Source organism: Bufo bufo, chromosome 1, assembly GCF_905171765.1.
Source record: "Bufo bufo chromosome 1, aBufBuf1.1, whole genome shotgun sequence".
Taxonomy (NCBI): Eukaryota; Metazoa; Chordata; class Amphibia; order Anura; family Bufonidae; genus Bufo; species Bufo bufo.
This window is the reverse complement of record NC_053389.1, coordinates 56,599,173-56,618,890: the sequence shown is the minus strand read 5'-3', so window position 1 is coordinate 56,618,890 and position 19,718 is coordinate 56,599,173. Positions and strand designations below refer to the sequence as shown.

The 19,718-nt window shown below is 46.4% G+C and overlaps 1 protein-coding gene across 14 annotated transcripts in view; it reads left to right on the top strand.

The window, feature by feature from the left end:
• Nucleotides 1-19,718, top strand: part of PHLDB1 (pleckstrin homology like domain family B member 1) — a 158,964-nt gene that overhangs the window by 60,912 nt on the left and 78,334 nt on the right. For all 14 annotated transcript variants that reach the window (XM_040424705.1, XM_040424674.1, XM_040424668.1 and 11 more), the window contains 3 exons: nt 10,887-11,006; nt 14,965-15,088; nt 17,086-17,256. In XM_040424705.1, the coding sequence (XP_040280639.1) occupies nt 10,887-11,006; nt 14,965-15,088; nt 17,086-17,256 (415 nt within the window). The remainder of the gene's footprint in view (nt 1-10,886; nt 11,007-14,964; nt 15,089-17,085; nt 17,257-19,718) is intronic.

Sequence of the window (19,718 nt, the reverse complement as noted above, 5' to 3'; positions counted from 1 at the left end):
ACAATTTGCGGACGCAAAAAACAACTGTCGTGTGCATGAGGCCTAAGGGGGAGCCAGGAGGGAGTTAGGAGGGATCATTCAATCGACAGCTATGGCCGCCCTTAGGGTACTTTCACATTTGCGGCAGAGGAATCCGGCAGGCAGTTCCGTCGCCGGAACTGCCTGCCGGATCCGTCAAAACGTATGCCAACTGACGGCATTTGTAAGACTCATCAGGATCCTGATCCGTATTACACATACATTGAAATGCCGGATCTGTCTTTCCGGTGTCATCTGGAAAAAACGGATCTGGCATTTATTTTTTTTCACATTTTTTTTCGGTCTGCGGAAGGACGGATTCGGCATTGAGGTATTTTGAATGCCGGATTCGGCACTAATACATTCCTATGGGAAAAAATGCCAGATCCGGCATTCTGGCAAGTGTTCCGGATTTTTGGCCAGAGATAAAACCGTAGCATGCTGCGGTATTATCTCCGTCCTGAACAGTCAAAAAGACTGAACTGAAGACCTCCTGATGCATCCTGAATGGATTGCTCTCCATTCAGAATGCATGGGGATAAAACTGATCAGTTCTTTTCCGGTATAGAGCCGCTAGGACGGAACTCAGTGCCGGAAAAATAAAACGCTAGTGTGAAAGTACCCTTAAGCTGCAATCACAAATGCAACTTCTGGTGCAAGTTTTTGAGCCAAAGCCAGAAACAGATTCAAAAACAGAAAAAAACATAAAAAAAAGATTTCTACTTCTCCTTCCTACTGAACCCGGTTTTGGCTTAGGCCGGGTCCACATCTGTGCTTTTAATTTCTGGCAGTGTGTTCTGGCGGAGGAACAGACCGCCGGAGCTTACTGAATCCGGCACAGCCGTACACTGTCGGATCCCCATTCACTGTAATGGGATCTGGCCGCTTTCATATACAGTTGCAAGAAAAAGTATGTGAACCCTTTGGAATTATATGGATTTCTGCACAAATTGATCATAAAAGGTGATCTGATCTTCATCTAAGTCACAACAATAGACAATCACAGTCTGCTTAAACTAATAACACACAGAGAATTAAATGTTACCATGTTTTTATTGACCACACCATGTAAACATTCACAGTGCAGGTGCAAAAAGTATGTGAACCCTTGGATTTAATAACTGGTTGAACCTCCTTTGGCAGCAATAAGTTCAACCAAACGTTTCCTGTAGTTGCAGATCAGACGTGCACAACGGTCAGGAGTAATTCTTGACCATTCCTCTTTACAGAACTGTTTCAGTTCAGCAATATTCTTGGGATGTCTGGTGTGAATCGCTTTCTTGAGGTAATGCCACAGCATCTCAATCGGGTTGAGGTCAGGACTCTGACTGGGCCCCTCCAGAAGGCGTATTTTCTTCTGTTTAAGCCATTCTGTTGTTGATTTACTTCTATGCTTTGGGTAGTTGTCCTGTTGCAACACCCATCTTCTGTTGAGCTTCAGCTGGTGGATAGATGGCCTTAAGTTCTCCTGCAAAATGTTTTGATAAACTTGGGAATTCATTTTTCCTTCGATGATGGCAAACCGTCCAGGCCCTGATGCAGCAAAGCAGCCCCAAACCATGTTGCCCCCACCACCATACTTCACAGTTGGGATGAGGTTTTGATGTTGGTGTGCTGTGCCTCTTTTTCTCCACACATAGTGTTTTGTGTTTCTTCCAAAAAACTCAACTTTGGTTTTATCTGTCCACAGAATATTTTGCCAGTACTGCTGTGGAACATCCAGGTGCTCTTGTGCAAACTGTAAACGTGCAGCAATGTTTTTTTTGGACAGCAGTGGCTTCCTCTGTGGTATCCTCCCATGAAATCCATTCTTGTTTAGTGTTTTACATATCGTAGATTTGCTAACAGGGATGTTAGCATATGCCAGAGACTTTTGTAAGTCTTTAGCTGACACTCTAGGATTCTTCTTCTCCTCATTGAGCAGTCTGCGCTGTGCTCTTACAGTCATCTTTACAGGATGGCCACTCCTAGGGAGAGTAGCAGCAGTGCTGAACTTTCTGCATTTATAGACCATTTGTCTTACCGTGGACTGATGAACAGCAAGGCTTTTGGAGATACTTTTATAACCCTTTCTAGCTTTATGCAAGTCAACAATTCTTAATCGTAGGTCTTCTGAGAGCTCTTTTGTGCGAGGCATCATTCACATCAGGCAATGCTTCTTGTGAAAAGCAAACCCAGAACTGGTGTGTGTTTTTTATAGGGCAGGGCAGCTGTAACCAACTCCTCCAATCTCATCTCATTGATTGGACTCCAGTTGGCTGACACCTCACTCCAATTAGCTCTTGGAGATGTCATTAGTCTAGGGGTTCACAAACTTTTTCCACCTGCACTGTGAATGTTTACATGGTGTGTTCAATAAAAACATGGTAACATTTAATTCTTTGTGTGTTATTAGTTTAAGCAGACTGTGATTGTCTATTGTTGCGACTTAGATGAAGATCAGATCACATTTTATGACCAATTTGTGCAGAAATCCATATAATCCCAAAGAGTTCACATACTTTTTCTTGCAACTGTATGCTGTGTGTAGTATTTTTTGTTCTCTGAAAGCCAGCATGTACGCCAGATACGGTGAATTCCATCAGCTTGTTCCTCCGCCGGAGCACACTGCCGGATGAGCAGATGTGAACCCAGCCTTACGGCTCATGCACACGGCTGTTGCCCGGCCGTACCCATATTGCGGCCCGCAAACAGCGGGTCAGCAATATGCAGGCACCGGCCGTGTGCTCACCACATCACGGAGGCGGACCCATTCACTTGACTGGATCCGTGATACGTCTGCGGTGCGGAGGCACGGAGAGAAACCCCACGGAAGCACTCTGTAGTGCTTCCGTGGGGTTCCGTGCTTCCTTTGGGTTCCTCTTCATGCCTCCGCACAGCAAAAACATAGAACATTCAAGTTGAATGGGTCTGGATCCGTCGCAGCATAGTGCCCATGCATCGGGGACCGCAAATTGCGACGGCCGTGTGCACGAGGCCTTAGAAAACTGCAGGTGTGATTCCAGCCTAACGGAATTCTGCTGATCTCTGATTATAGAGATTAGAAGAAGACAACTGCGTTTAAGTGGCTCCTCACTGGCTGCTCAAGTGTAAGTTCCTGTGAGTGGAGACTTCCAGATTATCGGACCACCCATGTAGAGAGACTGTAGGGCATAGAATATAGATCCTGCACGGGGGGCTGCTGGGAATTGAGGGTTACCGGGCGCAGGAGGAAAGGAATGTGTCTGTCCTATAGGCAGTTTTTATTCCTCATAGTAAATACCGTTCACTGACAATTCTTCCATTGTTCCACCATGCATCCAAAAAATGGACCCGACCGTCCTACAGACTATATAACCTTGGGTTACGGCGGTTCCTGCGGCTTAAAAGTCGCTTTCTTTGTAAGCAAACTGCGAATGGACAGGAGGGGGGTAAGGAGGGAATGCTGTCATTTGGCAGGGGGTAAGACAGACACGGTTTCAAGTGTTACAGTATATATAGTAACACAGAGGATGTCATCTGCAGTCTTTGACATGTGGCAGGAAATCTGGCTTTGGACGCGGCTCACAGCACATTCCTGCGTTTACTAGGCTGAGATTTCCTCCCTGCGCTGTGTTAGACACTAAAGGGCTTCGGCTGTGCTATTATTAAAGGGAACTTGTCAGGAGGGTCATGAAATCCTGACGCCCCGGTCACAAACGGTGGCGTCTTAGAAAAAACTAGGGGTTTTCTGGGAGTAAAATACTGATGGTCTATCCTCAGGATCGGTCATCAATATCTGATTGGTGGGGGTCTGCCACTGATCAGGCCACGGCTACAGTCACACTCGAACATGCCCCTTGGACAAGAAGAATGGTGGCACCCAGTTGTCAATTTATTGCAAAATTTCTAAGAAGAATAACAGAGGAACGGTACAAAACAGAGTTGTAAGAGAAAGGTGCTTCGGAAATGTTATTTAGTAGGGAAAACACATATTTAGGCTACATGCACACAACCGTATGCGTTTTGTGGTCCGCAAATTGACATCCGTTTTTTTTTTGCGGATCCATTGTTACAGTGCCTGTTATATTTTTTTGCAGGGCTACGGAACAGACATACGGATGCGGATAGCACACGGTGTGCTGTCCGCATTTTTTGCGGACCCATTGAAATGAATGGGTCCACATCCCATCCTCAAAAAAAACGGAACGTACACGGAAACAAAATACGTTTGTGTGCATGAGGCCTTACTAGAACAATCACATTTGGGGAGGTGACAGATCCTTTTTAAGCATCCCTCTCCTGCTGTGAAGAGAGAATGGGGACACTGAGATATACTTAGTGCTCATGCACACAACTGTATGTATTTTGTGGTCCCCAAAAAACGGATCCGCAAAAAATACGGATGACGTTCGTGTGCATTCTGTATTTTGCGGAACGGAACAGCCGGCCCCTAATAGAACAGCCCTATCCTTGTCCGTAATGTGGACAATAATAGGACTTGTTTTATTTTTTTGTGGAACGGAAATACGGACATACGGAAACAGAATGCCCCATTGAAATTAATGGTTTCGCATATGGACTGCAAAAAACGGACACGGAAAGAAAATACATTCGTGTGCATGAGCCCTATTGTAACTAAAGGGAGTGCGTCACCAGGAAATTCACTGATAAACCAGGCACAATGCCTTGTAGGGCTAGCTCAGCTGAATGTAATGATATCTTTCACTTAGTGATCCGTGAAAAAGTGCTTTTAATCCATATGCAACTAAGCAGTTAAGTGCACTGAGGGCGGGCCCAAGCCACTCTGTGCACCTTTGCCCCTCCTGATTCCTCTGCCAGCCTCTCCATCTCCTCGATTGATAGGACCGGGTTTCTGCATAGACATCTTGTCTGGCCCTGTCAATCAAGAAGGAGAGGGAGGGCCTGCCAAAGGATGTAGGAGGAGCAATAGTGCACAGAGCGGCTCGGGTCCGCCCTTGGTGCACTTAGCTGGTCATTTGCATATGGATTAAAAGTAGTTTTTCTCCAGGATGAAGCAACGGATCACTAAGTGAAAGGTATCGTTATATTCAGCTGAGCTAGGCATTGTGTCTGGTTTAACCGTGAATTTCCTGCTGACATAAAGGCTCCTGCACATGGCCGTTGCCGTTTCTGCGATCCGCAAAACACGGATACCGGCCGAGAGCCTCCCGCCATTTTTTTTTTTTCTTCACGCAAGACGGACAAGAATAGGACATGTTCTATTTTCTGCGGGGACGCGGAAGGGACATACAGATGCGGACAGCACACGGGTCCTGGAGCTGGAGTAAGCGCAGTGTTCCCTTCATTGTTTACAGCACCTGTGCCTGGTATTACAGGATTGAACTGCAATACCCAGCACAACCACTACAAAATGTCAGGCGCTGTGCCTGGTATACAGTGAATGGGAGGTAGTTATTTTCTTTGTTTCCTGGAGTTAATGCCAAGGGAATAGAGTACCATTGTAATATCTTGTATCATTATATATAGCGGTAAGAAAATCAATCCGGTAACCGCCCCTTAGCAGCCCACAGAACGTGACTGCACCTCGAACATACAATGCGCTACCGTTTGGCATATTTCTTGACCATAATGTGCCAAAAAGAATGCTCCACTGCATCTCGCTCAATGCTGGGGAGTGGCTTAGTGTGAAAGGGGTGTGGCTTAACAATATGGGGCATGGCTTAAAGTGACCCAGCCCAGGAGGAGCAGAAGATGGGAGTGGTAGTGGCTCTGGCTGTCACACTGATGCTCCAATAGGCCGGAGCACACCCTGATTTTGGGGCTCCTGCCTGATGGTAGTTGGCTGCCCTTGGTGTTATGAGTGTTGTATGGGTAAAAAGCAAAAAGTAAGAAGCACTAATGCCGGAAACAGGCTGGATCCCCGCCAGGTCCCATTTTAGTCAATGGGCTCCGGTGGGGAAAGGTAGTATCTGGCTATGAACTCTGGCAGGCTGTTCCTCTGCCAGAAGTTTTTAGCGCAAGTTTGAAACTAGCCTTAGTCTGTCTATACTAAAGTGCAGAATAGGAGTTGTAGTACATCTAACGGTATCAAACACAGTTCCAAACAATTCTCAGTGCAAATCCTCCCAGATAGAGACGTATGGATATAAGCCAGGATGGGGATTGTAGTACTCCTTCCCTCTCTCTTTCCAAAGTCTTTCTCTCTGCAAAATCAGAGGCTGGCAATATTATTCTTGTAATGGTGGCTATAATTCCCAACTGATGGGTACAGAATTCAGATAAGGCTGGCCAGGACTGAGTCAAAGTGGGGAGGGTATATTAGCAATGTCCTTCTCACTGCAGTAAAGTCTCCACTGCCATAATCGAGCACAATACCTTACTGACTGACTCCAATGCACGGCCAGGCAGATTCTGCACCTTCTCTAGGTCTTGCTTTCTCTCCCTGGAGTACTGTAAAGTACTAATGGCTTTCTTGATGCAAATGTCCCAGAGATATTGATCCTGTGGGACTCAGGCCAAGCAGTTTGAGGAGTGAGACCTGTAGCTCCTCCCTCTTTCTTAGCTAACACTAGACTCACACACTAAAACTAGGGGCGGACCTAAGTTCAACTCCCACAAGACCAGAATCAGGATGGTTAACCCTGCTAGGCAGGTGCAATACAACACAACATTACATTACGTAACAAGAAACAACTTTGCAAGTACCCTATTCTGACCCTCCAGTTTAAAGGGGTTCACCAGGAATTAAGAAAATGAAAATACTTAAATATTACTTCATTATAATTATATTCCTAAATACCTTTCATTAGTTATAAGGGTCCGTTTTGTCTGGGGAGCAATCATTAGAAGAAATAAAATGTCCCCTGTCCTATTAGCAGTGGCGACTCTAGGTGGCCCCCCGCACAAAGATACCACAGTCAAAAATGGGGGGGCAAAAACAAAATAAGTATATTGTCACTACCAGAGCTTTGAGACGTTCTCACAGCTCTGTTTCTCCACCCCTGTGATGATGTCACTACTAGAGCTTGGAGGAGTTCTCACTGCTCTGTTTCCCCGCCCCTGTGATGAAGTCTTTACTTTCTGTTTCCTTCCTCCCAGCTGTTCCTCCTGCATTTGATTTCCCTGCCTTTAAATCACCCCTCCTCCTATTGTAGGGCGTGGATTATATTTCTCATTTCAGTTGTAGCTCTTGCTTGAGTATCTTCACTTGTAGCTATCAGTTCACTGGACCTGTGTTCTGCTGCAGCAAGCACTCCGGATATTGCCAGCTGTCCTTGGATCCGTCTTCTCTGCGGCTGCAGCTCCTTCAGCTAAGTGTGCAGACATTGTTGTGTACCTGGTTATTTTCTGACTGGATCTGAGGTGGCCACGGTTCCCTCCATATACTGAGCAGGGCACCGGTGGCCGTGCCCCTTCCACTATTGTAGGGGTTACAGTGGTCATCAGTCTTAGGTACGCGGGCATGCCTCGTTCCGCCATTTGGATCCGGGCATGTGCTTTAGCAGCATAGGGAGAGCTTTGAGGGTCTGACAGGGGTCACCCTTTATCCTCCCTAGTTTGGGTCCGGTCAGTAGCTCTTTTTACTGTGTATACTCTTGTTGCTCACCTACAGCCGTGACATTTATATAAATAAGATTACAAAATACGAGAGAATTGCGGTATGCAGGGATACATTTATAATAAAACAAGTTACTTACAAAAGAAGCTATTCAGTCGTCTGCTGTGCCATCCTCTGCTTGCTTCCGCGGATTATTTCCCCTTCTTTCTGTCTCTCGTCAGTGCGCAGGCGTACTGTTATGGTGGATCTGTGGAAGACACACTGTTATGGGGGCATCTGTGGATGACACACTGTTATGGGGGCATCTGTGGAAGACACACTGTTATGGGGGCATCTGTGGATGACACTGTTATTATGCCTCTCATTAGCCCCCAATATGCCTCTCATCACTGCCATATCAACCCCCATGCCTCTCATTAGCCCCATTATAAGCCCTTATGCCTCATTAGCCCCCATTATGCCTCTTATCATCCCCATATCAGCCCCCATGCCTCTCATTAGCCCCCATATCAGGCCTTATGCCTCATAAGCCCCCATTATAAGCCCTTATGCCTCATTAGCCCCCATTATAAGCTCTTATGCCTCATTAGCCCCCATATCAGCCCCCATGCTTCTCATAAGCCCCCATTATAAGCCCTTATGCCTCATTAGCCCCCATTATAAGCCCTTATGCCTCTTATTAGCCCCCATTATACCTCTCATCACCCCCATGTCAGCCCCCATGCCTCTCATTAGCCCCCATATCAGCCCTTATGCCTCATTAGCCCCCATTATAAGCCCTTATGCCTCATTAGCCCCCATTATGCCTCTTATTAGCCCCCATTATGCCTCTCATCACCCCCATATCAGCCCCCATGCCTCTCATTAGCCCCCATATCAGCCCTGATGCCTCATTAGCCCCCATTATAAGCCATTATGCCTCATTAGCCCCCATATGCCTCATTAGCCTCCATATGCCTAATTAGCTCCCATATGCCTCATTAGCCCCCATTATGCCTCTCATTAGCCCCTATTATGCCTCTTATTAGCGCCCATATGCCTCATTAGCCCCCATTATGCCTCTAATAGTCTAATTAGCCCCCATTGTGTCTCTAATTAGCCCCCATGATGCCTCTCATTAGCCCCCATTATGCATCTTATTAGCCCCCATATGCCTCTCATTAGCCCCATTATGCCTCTAATAGTGTAATTAGCCCCATTATGCCTCTAATAGTGTAATTAGCCCCCATTATGCCTCTCATTAGCCCCTATTATGCCCCCAGCAGCCTCATTTTTTATAAAATAAAAAACTCTTACCTCTCCTGCTCCTGGACGCCGCCTGCAATTTTCTCTCTCCTCAGTCGACTGTGCTCTGAACTGGCGCGCACAGCGGACAGCGGGAGGTCACAGAGCGCCCCCACGCTGTGCGCAGCCCTGCACAGCCAACACCAGAGGACCAGGAAGTGGTAAGTACAGAGCGTTTACCGCTTCCTGGTCCTTCGGTACTAATGAGCGCTTCCATAATGGAAGTGCTCATTAGTATTCACCGGCCATTGGGGCTCAAGAGGCAGAGCAGCTTTGGGGAATCAGCGGGGGAGCACCCGGGGGGCGAAGAATAACATAGGGGGGAATTGCCCCCCTGTAGCGACGCCACTGCCTATTAGTACACACAAAACCTGTCCTAATCACACAGCAGGACAAGTTACTTCACAGCACTGAGCTAAAGAGCTGCCTCATCCTCCTCTCTGCTCTGCTCGTCAGGATTTATAATCATGAATACAGATGATAAGATCTTCATCTGAATCTCTGTTAGGGCTCATGCACACAAACGTATTTTCTTTCCATGTCCGTTCCGTTTTTTTTTTTGCGGACCGTATGTGTAACCATTCACTTAAATAGATCCGCAAAAAAAAAACGGAAGTTACTCCGTGTGCATTCCGTTTCCGTATGTCCATATTTCCGTTCCGCAAAAAAAAAATAGAACATGTCCTATTATTGTCCGCATTACGGACAAGGATAGTACTGTTCTATGAAGGTCCAGCTGTTCCGTTCCGCAAAATACGGAATGCACATGGACGTCATCTGTATTTTTTTGCGGATCCTTTTTCTGCGGACCGCAAAATACATACGGTCGTGTGCATGAGCCCTTAATGTGATTTTTTTTTTTCTCTCTTGAACTGGAGGGAGGGTCCTTTAATTAAGATGTGCCAAAAAAAGGCGCAAAAATTTTATTACAAAGTTCTAGGGCGGATTTACTAATCCTGTCTAAAATGTAGACAACGTCAATTTAGACGAGCAGTATAAAGATGAGCCAAACTTCTCCCAGGGAATCAGCCTGGATTATAAATGTGGTGCAGGGATAGACACTTTTTTCTAAATTTATACCCACTGTTAGCTTATTTTGCAGCAAAATGTAATTTTGGGGCATGTTCTTGCATTTTAAGCCAAGCCCCGTTTCCGCTAAATCGAGCAAGGCGCTGTGGATTATTCTTTTTTGGCACAGTTGCTTCATAAATAGGTATAACATTTCATGTGACATTGGGGTGGATTTTATCAGTCCCCCTGCGCCACTTTTCTGGCACCAAATTCTAGGTGCAATCACTTTAGTAAATATGGGTTTCTGTCGCAAAGTAAGCCAACCAGTAAGGCTTCGTTCACATCCCCGTTATGATGCTCTGTGCCGGATCTCCCAGAATCCAGAGTCGCCGGATCCTCTAAATCACCGGCGAAACCCCATTGACTGCAGTGAGGTACGGCGGTGATCGGTCCGATTTCCAGTATAAATGCTGGGTTTCGGCCAGACAAAATACATTGCATGGAGCGTTTCTTTGTCCGGCTAAAGGCTGGTATTTGTGTCGGAGATGTGAACGCAGCCTAAGGCCTCATGCACACGACCGTTGTGTGTTTTGCGGTCCGCAAACCGCAGATCCGGAAAACACGGATGGCGTCCGTGTGCGTTCCGCAATGGACAGCCTTTAATATAACTGCTTATTCTTGTCCGCAAAGCGCAGACAAGAATAGGACAGGTTATATTTTTTTCCGGGGCTACGGAATGGAGCAACGGATGTGGACAGCTCACGGAGTGCTGTCCGCATCTTTTGCGGCCCTATTGAAGTGAATGGGTCCGCATCCGAACCGCCAAAACTGCGGCTCGGATGCGGACCAAAACAACGGTCGTGTGCATGAGGCCTAAGTGGATAAGAATGGACCAAATTGATTGTCCTGCCTGTGCACCGTCAGGTCTCACCCCCGAAGGGGCGACAGGTACTGTACAGAGGGGTGCACACTGCCGGGTGGTTGGCATCAGGGCAGCGTCTTTAACAGAATTGTCGTCATTTTTCTTCAGTGTTAGGGGCACTTTACTAAGATGACTGTTGTTTCTTGTCAGAGTCACTTGGAAGCAGAATCCCTTCCTGAGACAGAAGCTGACGCAGAAGAGGAAGAAGCCATGAAATCCGCGACCAGAGAAATGGCAAGTCCCTGCCGGAAAACGCATACGGTGGTGCAGGTAATTCAACCATGTTATTGCTGTAGACTTTCTGACATATGAAGAGGGGCTATCCCTTATCCTGACAGGTCTGTTTTAGTAACTTCTTGCATCTCCCATGTAATTGCAATTCTGGAGCATCTAATCTTAGAACTTCATTTTGCTGTTCCTCTGTCATTCCTCCTAGAAAACTATGAATACAATGACAGCTGGGGGTTCCTACACGCTGACATTGCCCAATCAGTGCTCATAGTATCAGGCGCGCCCTATGGCAAAGGGAACAGTAACACCCAGTTGTCAGTTTAGGTAACACTATACCAGAGGAATAACAGAGGAATGGCACAGCAGAATATAAGAATGGATGCCCCATGGGCAATCTAAGTATTTAGTAGAGTCGGCATGTCACAAAAGCATCTGAATATATGTATGTTGTATGTATAATGTACGGTATTTCTGGGCAGTCCTTAAAAGGAACCTGTCACCAGTTTTAAAGGGGTTATCGGGGAATTTATATTGATGACCTATTCTCCGGATAGGCCTTCGATATCAGATTGGTGGGGGTCTGACACCCAGGACCCCCACTGATTAGCTGTTAGAAGAGGCTGGGTGCTCTTCCTAGGCCAGTGAAGTTACCGTACATCGGTCACATGTCCTAGGTGCAGCTCAGTCCTATTCAAGTCAATGGAGCTGAACTGCAATACCAAGCTTTCTTTGCACTTCTAGTATCAGCCATAGTTTATTCCATTGTATTCCTAAAGGGTTCTCCAGGATTTTAATATTGATGGTCTAACCTCAGGATACATCATCAATTCAGTCAGGGTCTGACTCCAAGAGCCCCGCCGATCATCTGCATGAAGAGGCCACGGCGCTCCAGGGGGCCCTACAGGCTACAGCCTCCTCACAGCCTACGAAGAACGGCGCCGTACATTGCATAGTGGCTGTACTTGGTATTGCAGCTCAGCCCGATTCCCTTGAATAGAATATAGCTGCCCTTAGGCCTTATGACTAGGGTTGCCACCTTTCCCAACAAAAAAATACCGGCCAAGTTAAGCTACATCCCAAATTAATAATGCACCTATTAGTGCCCTCCCCAGAAATATTACGGTTCCCATAAGTCCCCCCCCAGAATTAATAATGCCCCATTAGTTCCCGCAGTAATAGTAATGCCTCCATTAGTGCCCCCAGAATTAATAATGCCCCCATTAGTGTCCCTCAGTAATATTAATGCCCCAATTAGTGACCCTCCAGAATTAATAATACCCCTATTAGCACCCCCCAGAATTAATAGTGCCCCATTAGTGCCCCTCAGAATTAATAGTGCCCCATTAGTGCCCACAGTAATAGTAATGCCCCCATTAGTGCCCCCAGAATTAATAATGAATTAATTAGTGCCCCCCAGTAATATTAATGCCCCAATAAGTGCCCCCAAAATTAATAATAATGCCCCCATTAGCACTCTCTAGAATTAGTAGTGCCCCCCTAGTAATATTAATGCCCCCATTAATGTCCCCAGTAATAGTAATGCCCCATTGGTGCCCCCCAGTAATAAGTAATGCCCCCCAAAATTAATAATGCCCTGTTCTCTACTTGTGCAAAAAAAAAAGAACTCACCTCCTCCATTTCATATCGGGTGCTGTAAAAGGACGCTTACTCTGAGGGCTCATGCACACGTGTCTCGGCCGGGAGCGTATTGCGGCACAGAAACAGCGGATCCGCAATATACCCAATATTCACTTGAATGGTTCCGCAATCCGGAAGGTGCAGTGCAGAACAGAGGCACAGAACTCCATGTTCTATTTTTTTGCGGTGCGGACGGATCACGGAACCACTCAAGTTGAATAGGGCTCGATCTGTCTGCGGAAACCACACGGATGTTGCCCGTGCATTGGGGACCGCAAATTGTTGGACGGAACGGTGTGCATGAGGCCTGAGGCTGGTGCATAGTGAGGCATATTACGCCCTGCCTCTTTCACTTCAACCTCCACCCCTTCCTGTTAAGCCCCGCTCCCTTGTCAAGCATGTCAGAAATTTTTTTCAAACTCTCTCTGCACCAAATCGCCTCACTTTTTAGAGAGATTTTTGGCGCAGACACATTCGTAAATCCAGGCCTGTGTTTAAACGACAACTATTTTCCTAAGTAACAAATGTCTATGCCTCGGTTTTCCATCGTGGATTTTACCCTTTGCGATGCATAAGGTGAAATCCATAGTAAATCTGCAGCAGAATCCATGTGTTAACGCCTCCTACACGCGGCCTGCAAATCGCAGATCCGCAAAACACGGACACCGGCCGAGAGTATGCCGCCATTATTTTTTCTCCTTCATGAATGTCCTATCCTTGTCCGCAAATGGACAAGAATAGGAGTTGTTCTATTATTTTTTTTGCGGGGCCGCAGAATGGACGTGCGGATACGGACAGCACATGGTGTGCTGTTCGCATCTTTTTCAGCCACATTGAAATGAAAGGATAAAAAATGCGGATCGGATGCGGACCAAAACTACGGCCATGTGCATGAGCCCAAAAGGATAGGTCATCAATATCAGATTGGAGGGGGTCCGGGGTGTATAGGGCTGAGCTGCAATACCAAGCACAGCCACTATACGATGTACGGCGCTCTGCTCGGAGAGCTGGCGGGAGCAGGCTGCCTGAAACAGCTGATCAGCGGGGGTGCAGGACAAGGACAGTGTTTGATCTGCGATATCCATCAGTGATTGTGAGCCAAAACCAGGCAGCAGGGTATACACAGATAGATAAGGTATAATGGAAAGATTTGCACTTGTTTTGTGTTTTGGCTTACAGTCACTGATGAAAATCTCTGATCAAACACTGAAGTGTGAATAAGGCCCAATTTATGCAGTGTGATTTTTCACGGATCCACAGCAAACAGCCCAGCGGATTTATTCCCTGCTGTTTATGTCCCACGTGGACGCACCCATAAGACAAAGTATATGGAAGCATTATAGGATCTGTCCAATAAGACTTCGTGAAAACAAGGGTGAAGGACTGGGGACGGCCGGGCGTTCTTACCAACAATCACCTTGTGCCGTGTATTAATTATCCCCAGCTAATTGGATTTGTCCTGAGAATAATACATTGTGGTCTTAAGAGCTAATCTTATAATTAGATGAGGAATGAGAGCAAATACTGGAGAGCTTACTACTTCTAGAGGAAGATCGCGGACACACAGAGCCGCGCCATTCATGTGCAGAACCATAATCTGATGATGGTCAAACTCAAGGCTTTCACATGCGTTGACTCAGCAGGCAATCATTGGGAACAGGCTGTTTGTTCCCCATAGCTGCCTGATAGAGGAGGTCAGAGGAGGCGAGAGCCGCACTTACATGCTGCAACCATCCCCTCTGCATGAGGATGAAGGATCACTGCTGCGATCGCTCCTCCTCATAGATAATAATTGTTCTTGGGCAGCGGGTCGTTGTCCAGAAAGGACGATCAGTTGCCCAGAAACGATGATTTTCGATGAACGAGTGTTTGGTTGTTCATCGGGGTTATCGGTGGCACCTGTACACAGGGCAGTTATTGGGAACAAGTGTTCCTAGGAATGCTCCTTCCCGATAATTGCTCAGATCATTGACCCATGTAAGGAGAGTTTATCTTAGCAGGAGTCTTATCATCTTATAAGTGGTCGGATGCTGTCCGCATTCGTGGTTCCGTTCTGTTGCCCCGCAAAAACCATAGAACATGTCCTATTCTTGTCCGCGGACAAGAACGGGCATTTCTACATACGGCTGCAGACCGCAAAACACTTACAGTCATCTGTATGGCAGATCCTAAAACTGACCAAAAACCAATCTCATGTCTATGGGCCGTTGTGTATGTCTTGATGAACTCCTATAAGATCCTCATAAGACATGATAAAGAATCCCATCTAGGAGAGAAATGAAGGCCTGCGGTCTACGTCTGTGCTCAGATGATATTTCCTGCATGACGGATATGTCTGTATCTCTTCTATCGCACGCAGAGCACCCCGCTGGACCTGATAGATACAGGCAAGGGGCTGAAGGTGCAGACGGAGAAACCCCATCTTGTGAGCCTCGGGAGCGGGAGGCTGAGCACCGCCATCACCCTGCTGCCTCTGGAGGAAGGTACCGACACCTAACTGTAGAGATACGTATTATTTGGCAACTTGCTGACTGTTTCTGTGAATGACGTTTAGTTACATTGTAGCATTTCAGTAAATGACAATGGCCGCCCTGTGTATGACTGCAGCCTCTCTCTTATTTATATGGCAGTGTTCCATTAACTGACCCAGTTATTCACTCTTTAAGGCCTCTTTCACACTACAGTATGTCGATTTCAGTGTTTTGCGTTCCGTTTTTCACGGATCCGTTGTTCCGTTTTTTTTGTTTCCATTGTGTTTCCGTTTCGGTTCCGTTTTTTCCGTTCCGTTTTTCCATATGGCATATACATTATACAGTAATTACATAGAGAAAATTGGGCTGGGCATAACATTTTCAATAGATGGTTCCGCAAAAAACGGAACGGATACAGAAGACATACGGATGCATTTCCGTATGCATTCAGTTTTTTTTGCGGACCCATTGACTTTAATGGAGCCACGGAACGTGATTTGCGGCCAAATATAGGACATGTTCTATCTTTCAACGGAACGGAAAAACGGAAATACGGAAACGGAATGCATACGGAGTACATTCCGTTTTTTTGCAGAACCATTTAAAAGAATGGTTCCGTATACGGACCGTATACGGAACACTAAAAACGGCCCGCACAACGGGGAAAAAAAACGGTAGTGTGAAAGAGGCCTAAAGGGGTATTCAGGTTGTTAGAAGTGCTGTGGATAGGGGATAACTATTAGATCGGTGGGGGTGCTACAGCCCTTTAATGCTTCATGATCTGTGGGGGTTCCCAGCAGTAGGACCCCCACCGATCACGAGAATAGGGGTCCCGTACCCCCTGCAGCCATCCCTGAAATGACCGGTTGCACATGTGCCTGGCTGCTCCATTCATTTCTATGAGAGTTCTGTGCTTGTCTATCTCCGGAATTCCCAGCAGCCGCACACATGCTCGACCAGCCGCTCCGTTTATTTCAGGGGGGCTGCAGGGGGTACGGGGTCCCCCCTTCTCATGATCTAATAATTATCCCCTATCCTATGTATAGGGCAGGGCTGGCCAACCTGTGGCTCTCCAGCTGTTGTAAAACTACAACTCCCACCATGCTTTGCTGTAGGCTGATAACTGTAGGCAGTCTGGGCATGCTGGGAGTTGTAGTTTTGCAACAGCTGGAGAGCCTCAGGTTGGCCATCCCTGGTATAGGGGATGACTTCTAACAGCTGGAATACCCCTGCAACACATACCCTAAAGGGCATCTGTTGCAGAGAGAGCAGAGCCTCTAGGTGTAAGGCAAGGCAGGAGAAGCAAGGCTATACAGAATGTCTTGAGCCTGCCCTCGGGTCACTCAAAGGGTTGTCCGGAAGGTCATCAATATCTAATTGGTGGGGGTCCGACTTCTGGCACCCCCACCGATCAGCTGTTTGAAGAGGCCATGGACTCTTCCTAGGCCAGTGACATCACATTCAGCCGCATGTCCTATGTGCAACTCAGTCACATTCAAGTGAATGGGCCTGGGCTGCAATACCAAGCACAGCCACTGTACAATGGATGGCGCTGTGCTTGGTAAGCTGCGAGGAGGCCGCTGTGCTCACAGGAGTAATGTGGCCTCCTCAAAAAGCTGGTCAGCAGGAGATCTGGGAGTTGGACCCCCAATGATCAGTTATTGATGACCTTTTTTGAGGATAGGTCATCAATATTAAACACCCGGACAACCCCTTTAACTGCTTATTTAAAGCAGTCGTTCCACCACTGGTCTTTATGTACAAGCTGCCCGTGATCTGGCATATGACCACTGCAGCCAATTAGTGGCCTCAGTGCTTATGTGTCATATTACTGGGATCGCTGCTCCTAACCACTAGGTCGGGGACTGGCTGCAGAGGTGAGATTATTACTGGTGAACAAAGATGGGCGGAGCATCTGTCCTGGATCGGCAGGGGATGTTTTGCTTTGTCTGACAATTTCTAGTCTTTTAGGTCATAATTTTGCTGACCTTCTGCTGTTTTGTGCACAGGGAGGACCATTTTGGGTCATGCATCCAAGGATATTTACTTAAGGGGTCCTGGTATTGCTGCTGAGCACTGCTTTATTGAGAATATCCGTGGCACTCTCACCCTTCATCCATGCGGGAATCCCTGTGCTATTGATGGACTTCCAATAACTCAACCTACCCGTCTGACACAAGGTATGACTGTAACGACGCCAAAAAGGAAAATTCTGATCTGTGTGACTGATAGGACTTGGTTACGCCAAACTCCACGTTACTGGATGCTTACAACTGACAGCATAAGTACAGCATTCTGCAGAGTCTTGCACTTAAAGTGTACCTAAAGTGTAATTTGAGAAAAATGCCTCTTTCTCCACTTGCATCTGACTCATTTTTTCCTCCTCCACTCATGACCCACTCTGAATTCACAGATACAAGAGGGCTTTTTAGCTTCATGGAGGGATCAGGTTACAGTTGATTGTGCAAGTCTATGGAGGGGAGGAGGAGCTACTGCGGAGTGAGAGAGGCTGCTGTAGCTTTTAGAAATTGTTCATATCTCACTTCTAAGTAACTCTCTACATTGTCCTCCATGCTGCTTCTTCGTGTAGTAAATTTTCTATCTCGCCCCAGCGCAGGATTCACTGCTACACTGCTTAGTACTGTTGTATAATGTCCTCCATGCTGCTTCTTCGTGTAGTAAATTATCTATCTCGCCCCAGTGCAGGATTCACTGCTACACTGCTTAGTACTGTTGTATAATGTCCTCCTTGCTGCTTCTTCGTGTAGTAAATTTTCATCTCGCCCCAGCGCAGGATTCACTGCTACACTGCTTAGTACTGTTGTATAATGTCCTCCATGCTGCTTCTTCGTGTAGTAAATTTTCTATCTCACCCCAGTGCAGGATTCACAGCTACATTGCTTAGTACTGTTGTATAATGTCCTCCTTGCTGCTTCTTCGTGTAGCAAATTATCTATCTCGCCCCAGTGCAGGATTCACTGCTACACTGCTTAGTACTGTTGTATAATGTCCTCCATGCTGCTTCTTCATGTAGTAAATTATCTATCTCGCCCCAGCGCAGGATTCACTGCTACACTGCTTAGTACTGTTGTATAATGTCCTCCATGCTGCTTCTTCGTGTAGTAAATTATCTATCTCGCCCCAGTGCAGGATTCACTGCTACATTGCTTAGTACTGTTGTATAATGTCCTCCTTGCTGCTTCTTCATATAGTAAATTATCTATCTCACCCCAGCGCAGGATTCACTGCTACATTGCTTAGTACTGTTGTATAATGTCCTCCTTGCTGCTTCTTCGTGTAGTAAATTATCTATCTCACCCCAGTGCAGGATTCACTGCTACATTGCTTAGTACTGTTGTATAATGTCCTCCTTGCTGCTTCTTCGTGTAGTAAATTATCTATCTCGCCCCAGTGCAGGATTCACAGATACGCCGCCTCATACTGTTTACAATGTTCTCAATGCTGCTGCTGCTTCAGACGGCGTGCAGAAAGATAGGGGTGCAGGATCTCCTCTTTTCTATGTGCGCCGTGTATGGGAGACATCATAGCAGCTAGTCTCCTGCTTCTTCCTCCACCCTTCCCTCTTCATAAACATCTATAGGCATGTGTAACCTGATCTCTCAGTGAAGCTGAAAAGCTGTTTCCTCTCTGGAAATGGATTTTATCAGTGAATTCAGAGTGAGTGAATAGGTCAGGAGGTGGAGGGGAGGGAAGGTGACTGGTAAATGGAGAAAGACGCATTTTTCTCTAGTAAGAGATGTTCAACAATTCAGCGGTCCATAGTTTTATGTCTTTGGGCAGAGTTCTCACCCACATTGTATGAACCCATAATGCAGCATACAAAGTAATTTATGGGGCCATACTATGCTTCTGTATTCTTCTGATTTTGTACATATGTAATATGGCATATGTAACTTGTGCCATATTCCATCAGGCATTGTATCTAAGTTATTTTACCTAGTAGCATTACTTCTAGAGTATAATACACCCATAATACACTGCCGCAGGGCAAACAAACCCATAGCAGGAGTGTAGCTGGGAATGGGAGGGTCCCCATTTGCTGAGTGTTGGGGGAAGGGGGGGTGCCTCTTTACTTCAGATAGGGTATTTAGATACTGGGCTAGAGTAGCAAACCATTTTCATGGCTGAAGGAACGTCTAGCTACAGGTCTGCCCACATCCATGTGCTGCTCTAAAGATCCAAGCACCGCGCTCTACCGAGCCCACAAGCCCTTTAAGGTAAATCTTCTGAGTAGTAACTTTTGGAAACATTTCAGTTTTTTTCCGATCCATGGATATGCGCATACGACTAAAATAGTTGATTACATATTGCTTTGCCTTATCTTTATGGGAATGTTATTAGAAGAATACCTTTGCCATGATCTCACCATAGAAGTCGCGGTGGAATTTATGCAGAACGAGACGTTGGCTAGCAGGAGACATTGTCCAAACTTTCTGCCAAACTCACAATGTACTTCTATGGAAAAAATATTTGCATCAATTCGATTAAAAAATAAATAAAAACAAAACACCTACAGGAAATGCACCCTGGGAAAGATTATGCAAATGAGCTCTCTTCCCGAAAGAAGACTGCCTCTCTACTGCCATCTATAGGTAGTTATCCTGAAAGTCTGCATGCAAAC